Below are 14,410 nucleotides of genomic sequence, written 5' to 3'. Positions count from 1 at the left end.
CTCTCCATACTGAAGGAATTTACAGGCTTGATGGCAGCACATATTTTCCTCCAGCTTGCCTTATAAATATCTCCATTTGTACATATTTTCCACCGTCAATATAAACCACTCATTGAGAGATACTGAAAATAGACTCCATGTGGCCATTTTCATGATAGAATAGAAACATCATTATTCAGAGTTTATAATGGAAATGATAGATAATCACAATCTTTCTCGCTGTGTGTATCTGTCTCTCTCTTTCTCTGACACACATAAAAATACACTCATGGTAAATTTTGTAATGGATGAGCCTGCATTAGATTGAGCCAGGCAGAGTCCTTGTACATTAGCCTGGTCTATTGATAGGTGGTTGCATCAGCGCCCACGCTTACCAGCCTGTTCCCTGCACTGTAACCAGCCAGCTGGTTTCAACTCGCCACCTAATTCTTGAGGTTTGCATGTCGGGCGTGTTTTCCTCATGACGCCTCGCTCTCTGGGCCAGCGACGCATAGTGACTCTGGGAGCAATAAGGAAGCTTGTGTTTAATCACGTCAACAAAACAGGCCTCTCTGCCCAACTGCGCCACATGTTAAACTTAAACAAAGTGCTCTGGTGCAGCTAATATGTCAGCATGGTTTAGCTTCACTGTGGTGTGGTCTGCTAGTGAAAGATAAGAGAGTCAAAAGCCCTGACAGTGAAACAGGTTTTATTTGAAATGAAACATGCAGTTTCCTTTTATCCCTTCTGTTGTCAGGTTATTTTTTTCCACTAACAAAGTGTTAAGCTAGTTAAACTGAAATTGTGAAATGGTTGCTATGCTGTAAAGACTGTTGCCTTGTGGGAAGCACAATGGAACTTGGATGCAGAAATCCAGGAATCAGCTCCTGGTTCTGGTTAAAGGTTTACAAGTTTATTTATTTACAAAGGGGATGAAGCACAGAAATAAATGTAACAAAATGTAAATGTGCCAGATTTTGCTGTTTGGGCTCATTTTTAATCTGTGGTCCACCGGGCTGATGGTATACATATCCCAGTTGGGTAAACAGAGACGTGGAACACAAATACAGGAAATGCCTTGGAGTTTGGGCGGGCTCATTTCTGACCTGGTGTCTCTGGTGACACCTGTAAGCTCTCGACCTTTTTGACACTTTGACCTTTGACTCTGTACAGGCCCATCTGCCGTTTGCTGTGGTGGGCAGCGTGGAGGAGGTCAAAGTGGGGAACAAAACAGTGCGGGCCAGGCAGTATCCCTGGGGCGTTGTGCAAGGTGAGTACCCTCCGTGAGCAGCTGGTGTGTGTGTCAGAGAGAGAAAGAGAGAGGGAAATTGTGGCATCTTCATGTACACACTGGCAAGGTGTGTTATAGTCAGCGTTGTTTTGGAAGAGCCGTGTGTGTGTGTGTGTGTGTGTGTGTGTTTCTCCCAACGGTGAGTGCCTGGGGGTCAATTGACGGTTAACCCCTCTCTCTGGACCATTACAGGAGCAACATATTGTTTATTATGCTGTTATGAGTTTGGCAAAGATTTATGTAGGCTGTATGAAAGGGGACTCTTCGGGGGTTATTGCATTGTGGGTATTTTTCTCAGGGTGCACGTGTGTCCCCTGTTTGGGAAAGTGTGTGTGTGTGTGTGTGTGGTTGTGCATGTGCTTCTGCCCATAGGGACACCCTACCGTATCAGCTTGAAACCTTTGCTTCCCATAGCTTATTCCTGAGTGCTTGTCAGCCAGGCTAAACAGTGTAATTTAATAATGTCACACAGAGAAGTGCTGTGAGAATATTAAAGCTCAGATGGGAGTAACACTCTCAGGCAAGGTCTCTCAATCTGGTCTCTCCCCTCCCTCCCGTTCTTTCTCTCTTTCTCTCCCTCCCTCCCAATCTCTCTCTCTCCCTCTCTCCCCCTCTCCTGTTTCCCTCACTGTCCCGCTCTCCTCTGTCCTCCCTCCCCTTCCTCTCTCCATTATCCACTGACCACTCTCATTCCCCAACTCTCAGAGGACACTCGACAGTTATTTATAAACGCTGATGTGTCTCCTAGGGGACGGTTTCAGTCAGACTCCATCAGTCGGCATGGATTTGTCGTCCGGTTACAGACAGATCATCGCAGACTCCAAAAAGTCCTCTTGGCTGCAAGCTTATGTCTTTCCAGTTTGCTCTAACAGAAAAATTTGATTCCCAATTTTACCATCAGAGGTTTCCCAGTACATAGTGAAGGATACCAGAAACATGTCAAAAATATATGGATGTCCAGTGGAAAATTCAGCAGAAATGCTTAAAAGTTCAAGAAAATTAATGGAGAAACACTTTCTTTGGAAGACACTTGGAAGTTTACATGAGCAGCTTAATAAATCAGTTTTATTGCTAAAAATAAATTGATGTCTTTGAGGTAAACAGCTCAAGGTCCAACATGGAATATGTGTTTATTCAACTCTGCTTTCCCAAAAAGAAATATGGTTCCTGGGTAGTGTGTGTTCACATTGTTTTCAAGGAATGTTTGCTGTTTTGTTGTTGTCTAGAGCTAATAATGTTATTTATGTTGTCTGGTTCACTCTGGCAGCCTTTGCCTCACAACAGCAATTTGGATTGATGGCATCTCTAAACAGGAAAAAAAATGTTGTCTTTGTGTTTTGGTTTACGAGCACACTGGTAGCTCTCCATTCACACAGGACACTTTGTCATACTGTCTGAAGAGAAAAAAGTCTGCATGTTAAACTACAGTCAGCCTATTGATAGCAGGGTCTGTCTTAATGGAAACGGTTTGTAGATTCCAGATGTCATATGGATGGGTTATGGTAACCCTTTAAAGAGCCATGGGAAATTTCCATCAACTCGGAAGAAGACAGAGGGAAGACTGTCTGCAGACAAAGAGTATTTGAAAGAGTGTGTGTGTGTGTGTGTGTGTGTGTGTGTGTGTGTGTGTGTGTGTGTGTGTGTGTGTGCGCGCGCGTGCATGCGTGTGTGTTAGAGGGGGGAGACAGCAAGTGAGTGAGTGTGTTTTATCTCCCTTTAGTATCATGACACTTTATCTCTGAACCCCAGACATCTGTGACAAATAGCAGACCTCTGGTTTTCTCTGATTTCCAAGGTACTGGTGTGTGCGCTTAACTGTGTGCACGACTGTGTGCTTATATGTGAACATGGCTATCACTCATTTCTGTTCATGTTTGATTCTCAAACAGGTAATTATTTTCTTTTGGACTCAAAACAATGCACCAAGTTTTTGGGGGATTGGTCAACTTAGCTGGAAAGTGATGACAGCATAACCTGAAATTATTGATTTGTCCCCCGCAGATTATTCAGAATAATGCTTCCTGATAACTTTTTAACATACTAACACACTGTGTCGAGATAATAGGTGACTGGCATTATCCAGTGTAAGAATGCTTACGTTAAAGTAATAAAAATTGTTAGATTAATACATTTTAAAAATTAAGTATGAGCACAATATACATAATGTAGCTATGCTTAACTTGGGTGCTATTTCAGGGGATCTGTGCTGCACTGATTTTTAGGTCTAACATTTTCAAGTGCCCACCACATTCACATTCAATTTAAACAGGCCCTTTGTGATTAAAAGTAATACAAGTAATGTTTAACTTATATATTTGATTCCATGCAGACTTAGCTGCATGTCATTCCATAGCCAAGGGACTTTTCAGGACCCGTGAAGTTCTGGGTTTTGTCTTTTGTTTCCGTGGCTGTGTTCACCTTATTTTTGAAGGAAATACAGACACAGCCACGTGTTTTTTGTGTGATACTTACAGTGAGGCATTTACGGTCATTGTCTAGCTAACTCACTTTTCACAGCAGCATCTAAGACAAACACTTTATTTTTGGAGGTGCTCCCACAACATCATCAAACAAGTTAGTCAAGCTAGTTAGCAGGGAAGCGATCAAATGGAAATTTGGCCAACTGTGTACTTCTGCATTCCAAAACAAGGCGGATAAAGGATTAAAATCCCCATTAACAGAGTATCTCAAAAAGTAACATCATCCTGCACTAGTGTTTGTAAATTCACATTTCAACCAGTCAAACCCTCTTAAATCTTAAAACATCCTCTCATCCATCTATCCCATCAAAGAAAACTGATATCCTATTGGTTTGCACTTATGAATGATCCTTCCTTCTCCTTGTCCCGCCCAAACTACATACAATACTACATACTACATACAATCAAGAAAGTAAGAGTCCCATGATGATAGCATATGTCGTGACGTAAATGCTCAAACAGTCAAGATCGGGGGTGACCTGGTAGCTCACTGGTTAAGAGCACGTACCACGTGTTAAGGCTGAGTCCTGATCACAGCGCCCCGGGTTCCAATCTGACCTCAGGCCATTTGCCGCATGTCATCCCCTCTCTCTCCCCTGCCTTTCCTGTGCCTCTCTACTGTCAAATAAATAATGCCAAAAAAAAAAAAAATGTAAAAACAGTCAAGATTGACAGCAATGCTAGTATCACCCTCTGACCAGGGCCCAAAATAGTTTCCGGGAACTTCATTCAGCAATAGTGTTGTAGCCAATGGAAACAACTCTGGAACCTGTGAAATAGCGTTCATGGCACGCCTCACTAAGTTTTTTTTTTTTTTTTTTATAGCTGAGAAGGCCTATTTTCAGCTGAAGACCTACTACATGTTTGCATTTCTCACTTTTGAGATAACGCCAGTCACCCACAATCATTCAAAATAGCTTATGCTAAAGTGTTAGCATGGAGCACCGGACCAAATGATCTGCTGGGGACACATGGATGCATTTAGTGTTTCTGTTCTCATGAGCTAATGGGTAAGTTGACCAGGGAGCCAATCTCTAATGCACATAGTGTTTGTCTCTATTTTATTTTGCACCTGTCTCTTTCATTAATACTTGATTAATTTGTTGCACTTGCACCAGTATCTGTCTGTTCTCATTTATTTGTATGTTTCTATTCTTACGATTGTGTGTGTGTGTGCATAACTGCCTGGCCATGTGCAAAGCTATCTTAGGGGCTCAGTACTGCAGTCAGTCAGTAGATTGGCCCTCAGTCAGCCCTCAGCGGGGGGCAGTGCCGGCATACTACTGGATGCCAAATGAGCTGTCCATTTCTATAGCCTGGATCCAAGCGCTGCAAATAGCTCATTTCCCTTTTTTACTCATATTCTCTCACTAATGATGTGGTTAACCAGCAAATTAGAGTAAAAATGAGTGATTCATGGAGCTGGATCCACACCACTATTTCTCATTTTTTTCAGGTCCACACACTTTAAAGGACCTAGGTTCAGTTAGTCTGTTCATGAGGAGCATTTCACAGCCTCTTGTGCTGTTTTTACTCACTTGTCCTGGTGTGTGTTTTTAGCATGTTGTGGGACCCTGTGGCTGCGTCGTCTTAAATTTTGTGATGCTGTATGTGGTGGGCTGTCATGCACCACAGGCTGTGCTCGTCATCACCTATCTGGAGAGCTAAATGCCACCTTAATTAGATTTTTTCTTTCGTTGGATTCATTATCATCATCTTCACATCCCTGGGGCTCACTGTTGGTGGTGGTATTTAAACAGAATATATATATCCCATACTCCACTGCTGTTCCCCTGGAGTCCTTGGCATACGATTCAGCCCATGAAGAACGCCACGTGCCATTATTCCGCACGTGCCCTCGGCCACAAGATAGAACAGAGAATGGCTCTTAATGTCGTCTTTAGTTGTAGTCTCATGTTGATTGCATCAGATCTCTGAAAGGGGAAATATATTTTTCCGCTTGCACCATTCAAATTTTCACAAGTGATTCTTTTTTGTGTTTCAAGATTAGCAGGGATGTATGAAGCTCCACATTGGACCACAGCTGCTCTAGTGCTCTCCAGGTTTTTTGGTACTTGGCAGAAATTTTGGCTCTCTGATCTGCCTTCATTTTAAGATTTGAGATGACTAAGGAAGAACCAGTCTTTTTCCAAGTTTCCACTCGGACAATTGAATCATTATCATATCTGTAAATGGGGAAACAATTAAGTGCAGGAAGGAACAACTTTGTTTTTAAAAGGAGAAGTAACTAGTGTTTTTTTTCCCCTTGATGAGAGATTTGCAGTGCAAGAGAGCCAGCAGAGAAAGTTCTGGGTGACAAGGAGTGGCAAATGTTTGAAAGTATAAAGTAGAATTAGACTGATTTATGGGTTTACCGATACGTCAGGCTGATATCTGTCATTTTCTGGTTATTGGATCTTGGCATATCCATGTCTTCCTTCTCCACTATGAAAGAGGTTATTCTCTAGCTCTTATCATGAGAGATTTTAAATACTGTTTGACGGTATCTGTCTCACCTTTTCATTTTGCATTTGCAACAGGCTATTGTCTTTGTTCATTTAGTTTATTCTGATTTCTCAAATGAAGAGATTTATTCCAGTAGCAGTTTTCTTGTTTATTTTTCGGACATAGTACAAAGTATATTATGTTTTTTTTTTTGGTTTATTTTTAATAATCTCAGTGTTGTTTTATTTTCTTTACACAGTGCATTACAGTATAAATGTCAGTCCATACCAGGGTCCAAAATTACCTTCTTGGCTCAGTTGCCAATGGCAGGTAAACTGAGCAAGTTTCAGGCCAAAAATAACAGCCAAAAAACAGCATCATGCATGATTTGACTAAAAATAATTACCTCCAGTAACTTAAGGTGCTTCACTAAGTTTAATGTGTTAGTCCTCTTTTTCTGCACCATTTTGTAGCGTTGTTTGCATGTTGCTGGGGTTGCATTTGCTCAGAAAAAAAAATGCTTGTGACCCCAAATTTATTTTTCTACCCAACCCCAAATTGACTCTCCTTAATGGCCTATGAGAAAGTTCACACATTTTTAAATTGGAGGACAGGCCATATCTTTGAAACAGAGTAAATGAGGTGACCTGTGAGTGAAAGCTTCAACAGCATGGAAATGACACCCGGGGTACGTTCTCCCCCTCTGCTGTCAGTCTGCGAGGCAGGAAGCGTTTGCTGCGCTTTCCCCATGATGAGCCCATTTAACTGTGAGAATCACTCGGACATAAAGCTAAAGCAAGGAAAAGAAAAGAACATAGAAATGCAGATTTTTCCCCATTTATCAGCGCCTGTGTGTTCCTAAGATGTAATAAATTGAATCTAATTTAATTCCACACAATGCCAAATGTGATTTATCTCAGTGCATTTTGTGCACATTAGCTCACGTTCCTCTGGGGATGTGTTATGATTTCCTGCTTGGGGGAGAAAGATGGGAAGGGAGGATAACAGGGAGACAGATGGGGTGTTAAAATGAGCTAGAAGCAGCGACAGAGACCACAAAGCAGAGAGAAGAGAGAGAAGACTCGGAGAGAGATTTTGGACTTAAAATAATATATTTGGTGCAACACAACCATGAATGTACAGCCATGGAAATTTAAAATAATACAAAAATGTGTCACAAGCAATGCAGACTTGTTGGGGTTAATCAAAGGCGGCTTGCACAGTGTATTCAGAATGAAAGCCGCCCGCGATGTGAGCAATCATCTGTGATGAGACAAAATCTGGTGTGACAGAGGCATTTTTATGATACATTTTTTTTTTTTTTAAACATTTCCTGTGATGTTTTTTTCATATGTCTGTAGTGCTGCTGTAGTACTAATGTGCCTGTGTGTCTGTGCTCCCTGTAGTTGAAAACGAAAGTCACTGCGACTTCGTAAAACTCCGAGAGATGCTGATCAGGGTGAACATGGAGGATCTGAGGGAGCAGACCCACGCCCGCCACTATGAGCTCTACCGACGCTGCAAACTTGAGGAGATGGGCTTCAAAGACACAGACCCTGACAGCCAGCCGTTCAGGTAGAGAGTCAGACAATGCATACTGACAAAATACACAGTGTGTGCACGTACAGTGAAGACACACACTCACACAAAACCCCAAACTGCAGAGATACTCAAGTGTCAAAGGCAGGGAGGCTCTCCATTGTTTAGACACAATGTGTAATCTCTTCCTAATCTTTTTCCTCGCTTTCTCCTCTTCCTCTCCTTCTCTTTCTCTCTCCAGTCTTCAGGAGACGTATGAGGCCAAAAGGAAAGAGTTCCTGGGCGATCTGCAGCGCAAAGAAGAGGAGATGAGGCAGATGTTCGTTAACAAAGTGAAGGAGACGGAAGCAGAACTGAAAGAGAAAGAGAGAGAGGTCAGTATTTGCGAGCAGAGGAGGATGTCTCGCAGGTGGAAGTTAAACAGTTTTTCCACTGCTCTTGGGATAAAAAAAAAAACATCCTCTGTCATGACCTGTTAATCTGTTAATAGAAAGCCTCCATTCTATTCGTTCAGTCATACCTGTGACTTAAAAAGCACAGCTGTCTACACCCTGATGAATAGTGTGGGAGCCAAACACTTAGGTGCAGTTTTTACACATTTACCACCAGCCAAATAAAAGAAAGGCTTTGGAAAAGGATTTGTAGTGCAACTGTCCTGAAATAGCACACTGGTGGGATTTGCCATGTCTGGGATGAGTATGTAGATACAGGGAAAACATTTAAATCAGTTCACATTGAATTTATGCAGCACATTCAATATAACAGGTTAACCTAGAGTACTTTACAAAAATCTGTTTTGAGTCAAATGCAATGGAAACAAAAGCAGATAACAAACAAGATAACCACCGTTCTAAAGGGACACAAAATTAAAATGCATAAAAACTATATCTAAAATATTTCTATAAAAATGGTATACAAAGGTGATAACTTGTAGATCTTTGAGTAAGGCGCTTGATGCCAGACTGAAAGGAAACAGCATTTCAGTGGCATCTTGCTGCTGTAGTTCGGTGTATTTTCAGTCAAAACTTGTTATTTGCGAATATTATGTGACATAATGCTTCGAGTATAAAATACCAAGACTCTTAAAAATGCAGTAATTCCAGCCAGTGCAATGCAACCATGTAAAACTAACAGAGGGAAACAGGATCTGGGGGGTGCACTGAAGTGCACCTTGTGCTACTTTGAAAACTGAAATTAAAGTTTTATATGAGTGGATAGCAGGATTGTTTAAAAAAAATGGTATAATGGTTGGAATTTACTGATACACCATGAAATAAACTCTTCAAACTGTTTTCCACATAGTAAAAAAAAAGTATTTTGTTGGGTTTACTTTGTGTAATATGATATGCAGAATTAGCTAACAAGGTCAAGAGGTAATGTTTCATGTCATGCTGATGAGAGCATGTCGCATTGCATTTGAATAGTCACAGACCCACCCACATGCCACTGCTTTTTAGCTTGGTTCATCTGATGACTGGAATTTAGAAAGATTAGTGCTGCTCCAACTTTTGGCTGTCTCATATCTTTACATCTCTGTCTCTTATCTTTTGTCTCTCTTCCCCTCGTCTTTGTCCCTCGTCCCCTCCTCCCTCTCAGCTGCACGACAAGTTTGAGCAGCTGAAACGAATGCACCAGGAGGAGAAGAGGAAGGTGGAGGAGAAGAGGAGAGACCTGGAGGAGGAGATGAACGCCTTCAACAGGAGGAAGGTGGCAGCCGAGACCCTCTCCTTATCCCAGCCGCTCAAGAAAGACAAGGACAAGAAAAAGTAAGCTTATCCCTCCTTATTTTTTTTTATTTTTTTATAATTTTTTCAAAGCAGGAAGCTACTTTCTCTGGCAGACTAGTCACAGCAGAACTGTGCCAGCATTTTGTCGGTGGCTGTTGTTTTTTCCCCACCTCCTATTATTTTACATTATTTGGTGTTTGCCTCTCCATCTCCTCTCTTTTTACTCTCTTTCCCTCCTCTGAGGTCTTAGGGCTAGAAGTTTTCTGGGTGCCTTTAAGTTCTCAAGTGGAATCTCACACTCATGTGCTCCTAATCAGATGTGCTGTTGTTAGGTTATCTCTAATAAACATGCATCTGATTGATTCTAAAGGCTTAGTGTGTGTTTAGGAAACCCCCTCTTCCGTCTTTTTTTCCCCTCTCTATCCAAGGTTGACATTTCCTGTCCGTTCACTTTTTCCTTTGCCTCGCTCTAATTATTCAGAGCACTCAGAAGGAGGAAGGAGGCAGGAACTCAGCAGCAGAGGTGATATAAAGCACAGCTTACAAGCAGACAATGCAGAATGCCTAGCTCATGTAGTATGAGCTGGTTTTAAATAACCATATGATGATCTATGATGCACACCATGTGCTTCAGACGGCATAAGGTTAAGTCTTGGCTCCTGTCAATTGCTATAAAAAGTGACATTTAAAATTGGAAAAACTGGACAACTTATTAGCAAATGTTCTCAATCTATAAAGAAACTGAGGGTGAAAGTCCCTGTCGTCACGATATGAAACAGAGTGAATTGAGTCCAACTCTGCATCTCATATAGCCTGCAAGTCAAGCTCTAATGCTTGGAAAGTAGTGAGAGTTTATTCGAGGCTCACTTGCTCCATCTTGTGGTTGTGCGTGCGCTCTGTCTGGCAGGGCCGCTCTGGGAAACTGATCATCCATTTTGTGGTTTTGTGAGGGAAACTCCACAGATTCCTAGAGTTCATGTTTTGTGTGAGTTTAACATACTCCAGACTGCACTGCTATTATAGTTGAAGCAAATGGACTGATATCAAAAAACATTCCAGTGTACAGGAGAGATTTTGAAATGTGATCTTTGATAAAGAACTAGAGTTCTGCTAACAGATTAAAGGAATACTTCACCCAAAAGCTATACATTTTGTCTGGTGTGCTCAACTCAAGTTGTCTTGAATGTTTGATGAAAACAGCTTTCATCGCATTCCTCACAGAGAATGAAGGTGACAGACAGAAAAGGTCTTTGTAACCTGCATTCTTTGAGACTCGCCATTAAAACCTGTTTTTTTTTGTGTGTGTGAAGTATACCTTTAAACTGCATCATTATCTTCATGTACTTTGTGTAATGATTCACCTTGTGACCCTCTGTTTCAAACCTCGCTGTATTTCTACTGCAGCACCACTTTGCTTCAGGCTACTATTGACTTATCAAAATGTCCATTTCCATAACTCCAGTACTGGAACTTGCATGTATATTGTCTTATTTGTTAGTTGTTCATGTTCATATTAGTTGTTGTTTTTTTTTTCATTTATTCATTCCACGTAGTTGTTTCTTTATTTGATTTATTTTGCTATTGTTTGTCATTGTTTTTCAGTTAATTTATGGGCGCTGTAAACCCCCCCACACACATGACCATGGATTTGTCGTCCATCACCATAGCAACAACAACGCCTGTTTTATTATTTTTGCTGACATTCCACCGTGACATTGTGCACATGGACCAAAGACACTGAGGATGATGAGGATGATGAAGCCACAGGAGAAACAAAACACAGTGAAAGAGGAGAAAGCGCTCGCTCGCCAACAGTGGCCATCTCATTTATTCAGGATCACTCATTCTATGATTTGGGACACTTTATATATGCATTTTGTTTTCTGTTTTTCTGTAGTTGTGACTTTGATTTTTCTGTTGTTTTTTTTTTTTGCGTTCACCATCAACTATTCCCAGTAGAGACAGAGGATTTAAACCCAGTGTTGGACATTGACAAGTCATGACCCGTCAGTTACTGCAGTGTATCACACCCGCGTACAACATTTCAAACAGTTCAGTATATGTTTCAAAAATGGAGGCGTGCTTGATTTTTCAGACCTGGCATTTAAATAACTTCAAAAGTTATTCAAGAAATCAAGGAAAATCATGCCCCTGCTTCATGTTTTTCAAACACTTGAACTGTTTGAAATGTATACTGTTGTGTGGTTTGTCTGTTAGCCATAGTTTTGTAATCAGACCATTTAGATAAATTAGCATCTCACCGTAGAATAGAGTCATTCATACCCACCATAAACCAGGGTCTGTACTGAATGAGCCCCCATAAGGCATTTATAGCAATACGACAAGCAGTAAAGCAGAGTACCTGTATACTGTATATAATTTTTTTTTTTTTTGCATATACATAGGTACTGATGAGCTAAAACATAGTTCTAAGTCTTAAAAAAATGAAACTTATGCAATAATATGCTGGTGCTGTTTCATATTAATTCAAAAAATAAACGCGTTATGTGAATATTTTTAGAGCTTACCTGGCTTTATTATGATGCCAATATGCAAAATGTACTAGTTTTGTGAGTATGATAATTATGCAAGAAGCACATATGATGCTGTATGTTTCCCATGAGTAATGTTAACTGTTGGTGCAAACCATGAATGATCGTGTTGATTGGATACAAGTGTTGTGTGACAGTTTACACACACACACACACACACACACAAGCCCGTTTATACATATGTGTAAGATTCAGGAAAACTAAAAAGCCTCAGGTGGCTGTAGATGTGTTTACATCCAGAGATTGAGAAGAGAGCAGCTGTATTTACTGTCGTTTGAAATAAATGCAAACCCCTCCATCGCCTTTGATGTGTTTCTATGCCATGATTTGTTTGATGATATTCAAAATGGAGATAGATGAAGACACTCACCACCCACTCATTCACACACATACACACACACACACAGTTTGCAGAGGCTCTGCCAGCCTTAGCTGTAACTCTTAACAGCTGTTGGCTCGGGAGGCAGTATTTCCTCCTGTCTGAGGAGATGAGCGATGTTTACTCAGTCTGCCAATCATCCTCCCTGCTTTCACCATGCAGCTGACCTCAGCTCTATTTGTGTGTGTGTGTGTGTGTGTGTGTGAGAGAGAGAGAGAGAGAGAAAGAGAGAGAGAAATACAGCAGGTTTACAGTGTGTACATTTGTCAAGGGTGGAGAGGAAGCATGCACGCAGAAAAGAGAAATACTGCATGTTTACTGTACAAATGTCTGTGCAAGGACAAAAAGGAAGCGTGCGAAAGAGAGATGAAGTTCGTTGCCCATATGCTTGTTTGTGGAAGGTGGAGCGGAAGTGTGTGTGTGTGTGTGTGTGCGTGTGAGCGCAACCCACACAGACAGCAGCTGGTTGACGTTGCTCTATTTAAGTATCAGCCACAGACAGAAGCTGACAAGGGTGCAACAGTTTCCTCACCTCATCTCTTAACACATGGACCCAGGTTTTACTTACCACACACAAGTTAAATAGTTTGCAGCAGACCGACGCATCATTCAGGTTTCCTGAAACTTCTTCAGCCAAGGATCCAAACAGAACAGAGAAGAAGAGGGGAAAAATAGAAAGAGAGAAATAGTTTCATCCGGTCACCCTGGTGCATTTCAACATTAGGACTCTAGTCAGCATCAAAAACAAGATGGGTTAAGAAACTAATTGCGCGTAATTTGTGCTTTTATGTGTTGTATACGTGAAACTGGGCAGGCGTAGCATTAATTCCCCCCTAAAAAAAAAAAAAAAGTACAAATTCAGTTTGGGTTAAAAAAAAAAAAAATACCTGAAGCCTATGTGTATTCTAAAGAAGCAATATGCAAAATAATCGAGGGTCAGTTTAAGAGAGGACCCTTTAGACTCAATTGACAAAACGTAGAATAAATGCCTAATTTGATGGTTGAGTTTCACTTAAATCAGCTCCTGGCAATGTTGCATGGCGCACCCTCAAAACATGAACGATTGGAGACTGTAAAATGTATTTTTCCATCCAGGACAATATGAGAAATGGTGAATATGTGTACATGTCTAACAAGATAGCTACTTTTAAGTTTTGGAAACTCTACCGTTGAGCAGAGAGGAAGTGGCTGCACAGTATTGAGATCATCCCTCAGTAATGGTTCTATATTTACTGTATGGGCCCTGCCAAGACTATTATTATTCTGTCCACCGCACGCAGCGGACTCTGGATCACATCCAGCGGTACAATCTGTTCAGCGCTGTGACTTCTCTCCAACATACTTCTTACACTAACACAACCTGCTGACAGGGCTGAGCAGGTTTGAGATTTGAGCGACATCGTCATAATGTGAGGGAACAGCTGGAAACAACACACCTGGGTCACGCAGAATTTGCAAGTTCTGATGTGTTATTTGTTCTAATTAAAACCAATGGTGCCCTCTGAGTAAAGCACACTACACTGATTAAATAAGAACATCCAATTATGTTGAATATTTTAGGTTTGATATCACACCCTCGTTAACATTTGGTTCAGTGGTATGCACATTACATTATTTAACATGATTTTACATGATTCATATTGTGACTGCATGATTATTATCATCCTGTTTTCAGCCATATCACCCAGCCCTATATTTGATACAGGTCTGCTGATCATTAATCATCCTTTGCTGCACTCATTTAATCTTTATATGAAGGGCTGAGCGATATATCAATTTTACATGGACTCTGATATGAGGCTATTTATGGTCTAGGATTTTGGATATGGTAATATGAAATGGCTGAAACGTTGTCTTTTCCTGGTTTTAAAGGCTGCATTACAGAAAAGGGGTGCAATTTTCTTAATTTATTACACTGATCTAGCTGTTCTATTATTTGCCTGCTTAGTCATCATATCCACATCACTAATGATAATTTATGAAAACTCAGGTGTGAATACCTGAAGAAAAAGCACCAA

General features: G+C 40.9%; 1 protein-coding gene across 1 annotated transcript in view; it reads left to right on the top strand.

The window, feature by feature from the left end:
• Positions 1-12,316, top strand: part of septin8a (septin 8a) — a 38,842-nt gene extending 26,526 nt beyond the window's left edge. The window contains exons 6-10 of the mRNA XM_030069628.1: positions 1,153-1,249; positions 7,602-7,770; positions 7,976-8,108; positions 9,331-9,500; positions 11,064-12,316. Of these exons, the coding sequence (XP_029925488.1) occupies positions 1,153-1,249; positions 7,602-7,770; positions 7,976-8,108; positions 9,331-9,500; positions 11,064-11,067 (573 nt within the window). The 3' untranslated portion in view covers positions 11,068-12,316. The remainder of the gene's footprint in view (positions 1-1,152; positions 1,250-7,601; positions 7,771-7,975; positions 8,109-9,330; positions 9,501-11,063) is intronic.
• Positions 12,317-14,410: the final 2,094 nt, after the last annotated feature.

Source organism: Myripristis murdjan, chromosome 14 (assembly GCF_902150065.1).
Source record: "Myripristis murdjan chromosome 14, fMyrMur1.1, whole genome shotgun sequence".
Lineage (NCBI taxonomy): Eukaryota > Metazoa > Chordata > Actinopteri > Holocentriformes > Holocentridae > Myripristis > Myripristis murdjan.
Note: the sequence above shows the minus strand (reverse complement) of the source record. Positions and strands in the feature narration are given on the sequence as shown.